The sequence below is a fragment of the Thunnus maccoyii genome, chromosome 6 (genome assembly GCF_910596095.1).
Source record: "Thunnus maccoyii chromosome 6, fThuMac1.1, whole genome shotgun sequence".
NCBI lineage: Eukaryota > Metazoa > Chordata > Actinopteri > Scombriformes > Scombridae > Thunnus > Thunnus maccoyii.
Window position 1 is genome coordinate 13,100,640 of NC_056538.1, and position 6,806 is coordinate 13,107,445.

General features: G+C 46.3%; 1 protein-coding gene across 1 annotated transcript; it reads right to left on the minus strand.

Annotated features, from left to right (window-relative positions):
* Window positions 1-5,149: 5,149 nt before the first annotated feature.
* LOC121898937 (nuclear pore complex protein NUP62-like) lies at window positions 5,150-6,400 on the minus strand. The gene is made up of 2 exons (XM_042414471.1): window positions 5,919-6,400; window positions 5,150-5,505 (listed from the first exon to the last, which is right to left on the minus strand). Exons 1-2 carry the CDS (start codon window positions 6,398-6,400, stop codon window positions 5,493-5,495), a joined length of 495 nt encoding a protein of 164 aa, XP_042270405.1. The 3' UTR covers window positions 5,150-5,492.
* Window positions 6,401-6,806: the final 406 nt, after the last annotated feature.

Sequence of the window (6,806 nt, forward strand, 5' to 3'; positions counted from 1 at the left end):
GTTCCACAACTTTGTCAACTGCAACTTGTTCTAAATGCAGATAAAACAAAACTAATATTTTTTACTACTTCAAGAACAGTAAATCAGCATTGTCCAAGAAAATTTTTACCAAAAATGGTCAACAAATTGAGTTGGTATCTACTTATTTTTAAATACCTAGGGTTTTTAATTGATGACCACTTGTCTTTTAAGGTGCATATCCAATATATTACAAAAAAGCTGAAGCTCTGACAAGGATTTCACTATAGAAACAAGTCTTGCTTTTCTTTTTGTATGAAACACATATTAGTGGAGTCTACCTTTTTGACCTGTCATTGCTTATGGTGATGTGCTGTACATGAATGCCTCTGCTCACTGTCTTCACATGCTGGATAGCATGCATCATGGGGCTCTGAGATTCATTACAAACTGTGGCTCTCTTACAATCTCCATTCTCAGGACATTTTGTGATTTGTTGTTCCCAAAGTCCAAACTGGGAAAGAAAGATCTTTCTGCACCTACTGCATGCAACAATCTACAGACTAATCTTAAACTTCAAAACATAGTATCCCTGAACAATTTTAGAACTATGGTGAAATCTATTGAGTCCAGGTTATCTGTGTCCAAATGCTTTATCTGATAATTTTAACGTTACTCAAATCTATGTGCGTTTATGTTAATTTATTATTGAAACTCTATGTTGCTGCTATTCTTGGCCAGGTCTCCTTTGTAAAGAGATCTTTGATCTCAATAGAACAAGCCTGATTAAATTAAGGCTAAATAAAATGAAATAAAAAGGTGACTTCAACCACACCAACCTTAGGGCTGCCTAGGTATAAAGATGCACCACCAGGGAAGACAAAACACTGGACTACTGTTATTCCAGCATCAAGGACGCATACCAGACATCAGCCCATGCCCCACTAGGTAACTCTGACCACTCCAGCTTAACTGCCATGCCTGCAATAAAATCAGTGAGGAAATGGTCTGCTGAGGCTGTGAATGAGCTCAGGGAGTGCTTGGACAGTACTGATAGGGACATTTTTAAAACAGACAATTTGGATGAGTATGCTGCTGCAGTCTCATTATACATCAGCTTTTGTGAGGAGATCTGCATTCCAACCAGGAAAATCTACAGACACTGCCACAACAAGCCCTGGTTCCCAGCAGAGATGAGAAAACTATGTTCCATTAACAAGGAGACCTACAGAAATAGTGACAGGGAGGCACACAGACAGGCCAGGTATGCCCTAAACAAAGATTTCAAGATTTCGAGATTTAGTTTGTCATTTTCTTGTGTATTTGCAAACACAAAAAAATGAAATACTGTTCCTCCCAGCCCACAGCAGTGCAACAACAATATGGGTTAAGAGTTAGCCTAGCTTGCACTCCTCAGCGCTTGGCCTGCTTCCACGTCCTGTCGCACCGCTTTTGATATTTCCTCTCCAGCACAGCTCCAGGCAAGGCTGTGGTCTCCTTTGTCAAGGTCTGTCAAGGTGACCAAATACAACTTCAAAAACAACCTGGAACAAAAATTCTCATCAAATTACTCTTACGCCAAGGGCTTTAATTAATAACCAACTACAATCCACAGCCCCCGCAGGCTGCAACAGACCCTTATCTGGCAAATGAACTTAACACCTTGTACGCCTCCTCTTCCACTTCCCCCTCACCCATCTACAATCAACCTGGGACATCCTGCCCTCCCACACCTTCCTCATAATCACCTCCAGTTTCTCCCCTCCACTGGTAAGTTTGTGGATGACACCACCTTAATCGGTCTCATCACGAATGGAGACGAGTCTGCTTACAGGGAAGAGACTGAACACTTGGTATTATGATGTGGAGAAAACTGTGGAGATGATCATCGACTTCAGGAGAAAGAAGCTCTCCTCACCACCTCCACTGCTCATTCAGGGAACGACAGTCAGCAGAGCAGATTCCCACTAATTCCCGTGAACCACCATCCAGCAGGACCTGAAATGGAACATGACCATATCCACCATCATCAAGAAGGCCTGGCAGCACTTCTACTTCCTAAGGCACCTAGAAAAGTTCAGGTTGTCACAAGCGCTGCTGGTGCAGGTCAACACAGGCATCCTCGAATCAATAATCTCCTCCTCCATCACTGTGTGGTTTGGCTCTGCATCATCGCACTCTAAACACAGACTGCAGCATGTTGTGTGGTGTGCAGAAAAGATCACTGTACTCACACTCCCCTCCCTAACGGACATTTACAACTCCTGGGTCAGAAAGATAGTGGGTAAGATCATGTCTGACCCCTTTCACCCCTTCCAGCCTCTCTTCCAAAAACTCCGCTCTCATTGGGAAAGTCCAACTGAGAGCCTCCAGAACCAGGACCACCCGCCACCTCCAGAGCTTCTTTCCCCAAGCAAAAGACAACTTTAACAAGGATAGTAAAAGACTGTAAACATGCCAATTCCTCTTCACCCCATATCTCATTCTAATTCATATTGTGTATATTGTCTCTTTGTCTGTCCTGCACTATGTAGATGTATATAGATTTTATTGCTTAATTGTTAATTGTTAATTGTATGTATATATCATGTTAATACACACACAGTTTGTTTACACTCAGATTTATATTTGTATTTACATTGGTACTTGTACTTTTATTTATATTCTGCTTTTCTGCACACACACAGTTTTATCATGTCACATAGTCTACCCCCACTACACTTTCTGACTCTGTCTGTTTGTGTTTGTGTTTGTGTTTATGTTTATTGTTTATTGCACTGCTCTGTTGACATTTGGACCACAGTGAATTCCTTGTACTTGCTACTTGGCAAATAAATCTGATTCTGATTCTAATTCTGATTCAAACCTCACCCACACACCCACAGAGTTTTCTATTCAAAGTAATTTTCAAACACCAGCTACATGCAAGATTAATGATGAAAGGTAAATTCCAGTTTAAGTGGTTTGTATTGGGTGTAATTAGCCCACCCACCACAATTATATTTGAACTCATGATAAAAACGTACTGTATGTCTTATTTGGCTAATCGATGACCACTTAATATTACCTACAGCTCCTGTTGTGCTTTTTTGAGTGTGTTTTGTATATGTGTGTAGCCAGACAGTACACGTGCACACACACACACACACACAGAGACACACGCAGTGACAGACACAGAGACACAGCCACAGGAGTATTTCTCATGTCATTGATATTCCACTTAGCTGCAGAGACAGCAGCATCCACTGCCCACTATGGTAAATACAAACCAAAGCAATTAGCAGACATCAATAACTTCTGACATATTGCCATTAAGTAGGATATGATCCCTAGACTTAAGTTACCATTGTAAAATAAGAAAGCCATGCTTTGGTAAATAAAGCAACACTTTTCTTAATCTTATGAACACTGAGTCTATGGGGATTTCTTAAATAGAATTTCACACATCAATATCATGAAATTGTGTGTTTGGTACAATAAGTGTTTGGCTTACAGAGGCTAAGAAATGGCTTTTATCAGTCAATACTTTTGAACAGGTTTGCAAAATATTTTTTCAGTGTGAGGCAGTGTTCATAGCAGCTGGGTTACAATGAGTTCGGTATCACCCAGGATATAGTCAGAGGATTGAAATGACCCCTTTCTGCTTTAGCATCCCTAGTGTCTGTGTACGTCTGCAAATAACATCTCGCTCCTCTTTTTGGTGAAGCAGAACTCCCCAACTGTGTTGAGCCTTTACACATCCTGGCCCTCACCACCAGAATTGCCCGTTGGAGGGTGCCTACAGGCTTCAAACCAGTGTTCACTGCCCAAAACTTAACAAGCTCTGGGAGTGTGTGGAGGCATAGTGGCAAGAGCCTCTGTGTGTCACAGCTCATATCTGGGGTTTGCAAACTTCACTAGAGTGGAGAGAAAGATTGTTGTTCAGAGCCAGGGCATTGCTAAACTTGATGACGTGCAGACTGCCTGGTACCTGGTTCTGTTAAGTGGTTGGGGAATAAGAGACCTACTCCCTGCAAGGGACAAGGAGATGATGGATCGTTATATACCATACATCTTGGTGGATGTTGGTGGTCAGCACTCTGTTGTTGCTGGGTGTTTTTCCATAAACAGTTCACTAACAAAGACCACGCCATTTGAATGGTATGAAGTAGTTTTATTTGGATTGTCGAGATGGTTCAGAATTGGATGAGGATAGTGTTTGGTGGGCTGGATGGGGGTTGAGGAGAGGGATGAAGTGGGTCGATTGCCGGGGGGATGAATGGGAGCTGAAGGTTGGTCCGGGTCGTGTACGTCGGGATGCTGGGGTCGAGGAGAGGGATGAAGGGGGTAGATTGCATGGGGATGACTGGGGACCAAAAGGAAAGGAACCCGGGGGTCAAGACTCAGGGTGGGGGACATGTCTTGATGAGCTTTCTGCCTCATCATCCCCCAAAGTTAACTTCATTGGACTAAGTGAGAATGGGCTCTTTGAATGTCGCTGAGGTAGCTATGGAATCTTGGGAAGACTAGCGGTCGAGAATTTTATTTATTTAATTTTAACAAGTGGTCTGGGATTTCTTATTTGGAGGCAGTTGAAGCGGCTCCGGTGTGGAAGGAGTGGCCAGAATACAGTTAGGAATGTGGACTGACTTTGTTGACGTGGGGAGACAGGTTGCCTGTGAGGAGAGTTTGGTAGTGGGCCAGGAAGTCTGAAGTGAGGGGCGAACGTTTGGCATAAGATGTGGTTCGGACTTACAGACTTTTAGATAGCATGCCGAAGTGTGCATGGAACAAGGCTAAGTATGGTGCCCCTGAGGATGGTTTTATGGAGACGTAAATTCAGCTGACGTAGACGTGTATGGTGGAAGATTTAATCTTGAGAACGGAACGGGCGAACGTGGTGAAACAGGAGAGGGTCAGGACGTTGAGTGAAGGGAACAAAAGACCATGGGAGGCATGGATCCTGAAAATGGAGGGACTGGCTTTCAGGTGGGAATCTGAGTCTGGTGCCAAGGATTTAAATTTCTAGTTCTGATCGACGACAATGTAGTAGGCTGTATGAACGAGGATGACTGGAAGACCGCTCATGCCCCCGAAAAAGGGCTGCAGGAGCAGATGGGGAAGGGGGGGGGGGGGACCGTTCAGGTGGCTGATCGGAGGCGAACCACCTGCCGATGCGTCTGAGCACAGCAGGATGTCGCGGGATCGGGTAGATCAGGTTGTCTTGGATGCACTTGGGAGCGTTGGAAGACGAGGGGGTAGGATGAGAGCTGGGAGGTACATAAAGGGCTGGATGAAGGTCGGATACAGAGGGATGAATGAGGGAGGGGAGGGGAACAGGGATAGAACAGGAGGAAATGGAGTGGGTCCAGTAGAGGGAGCACTGTAGCTCGGTGCGACTGTGGCTGAGGTAACAGCAGAACCGGTGGTGGCTGCGGGAAGAAAGAGAAAAGAAAAGAGCTGCGGGGGCAGGTGGAGCCGAAAGCGTTGAGGTAGCTTCAGCTGAAGGAAGGGAAGAAGAAAGGAGGCGGGATGGAGGGATGCAGGTGCAGGGGTCAAATGTGCAGCCTGCGGACACAGATATGAGACAAATACAAAAACGAAACAGAGGGGGTTAGAAAGGAGGGAGCTCTGTGGCTTCCTTACGTATCAACTAATGATGAGGAAAACTGGAAATCTGAAGCAATGAATTGATATGAAGCGATTGCATTGAAAATTGGGTCGGGGGGTGAGGGATGAAGGGATGAAGGTCGAGGAGTGAGGGATGAAAGGATGAGGGTCGAGGGGTGACGGATGAAGGGTCGAGGGGTGAGGGATGAGGAGTGAGGGATGAAGGGATGAGGGTCAAGGGGTGAGGGATGAAGGGTGAGGGATGAAGGGATGCGTGTGAAGTGGTAAGATGTGCAGCTCATAGACGCAGGGATGAAACAAAAACACAAGGCAATTAAGACATAGGGAACAGGCACATGGGGAAATATGACCTGGCCCTAGCTAGGCTGAAGCAGTCTGTTGCTGCACTGTAGTGGCGGCAGGATGGAATCATTGGTGTGCTGGTGCGGGTGGCACTGGGTAGAGAACCTGCAAGCGGGTGGTCGGCTGGTGCGGTGGCGGAACTGGAGGCTGTGCAGAACTGGAAAGCCTTGCTTTGTAGGCCGTAGAGGGGCAGAGTGGCAGAGGCCAGAGTGAAAGTGCTTGAGGGCACAGTGTTAACAACGGCTGGAGCCAGAGGACCGGCAACGGGGAGTGCTGAAGACACAGAAAAAACATTTGGGTGTTGGGGAAGGGAGGGGGAGGAAGGGGGAAGGGAGGGGAACAGGGATAGAACAGTAGGAAATTGAGTGGGTCCATCAGAGGGAGCACCGTGGCTAAGTGCAACTGTTGCTGTGGTAACAGCAGGACTGGAGGTGACTGAGGGAAGAAACATAAAAGAAGGAGCTGCTGGAGTGGGTGGAGCCGAAAGCATAGAGGTAGCTGCTGCTGAAGGAGGGGAAGAGGAAGGATTTCGGGATGAGGGGATTTATGTGTGGGGGTCGATTGTGCAGCCTATGGACACAGGGATGAGAGAAAAGAGGAAAAAAACACGAGACAGATCAGACAGGGAGGGAGCAGGCACAGAGGGAGATACAACCTGGCCCTGCGAGAGGGCTGAAGCAGTTGGCTGCGTTGTGACGTCATCAACGTGCAGTGTACAGGTGGCGCTGGGTGGGGAACCCGGAAGTGAGCGGCTGTCCAGAGCGGTGGTGGAGGCGGAGGCAGAGAGGAGCTGAAAGAGCCTGGCTTTGTTGTCAGTTTGGCGAAACAGGATTTGTATCTAGAGTTCAGCCTGGCCTTCAGCTGGGGCTGAAGAAGTCAGGGTTCTGTTGTATTAG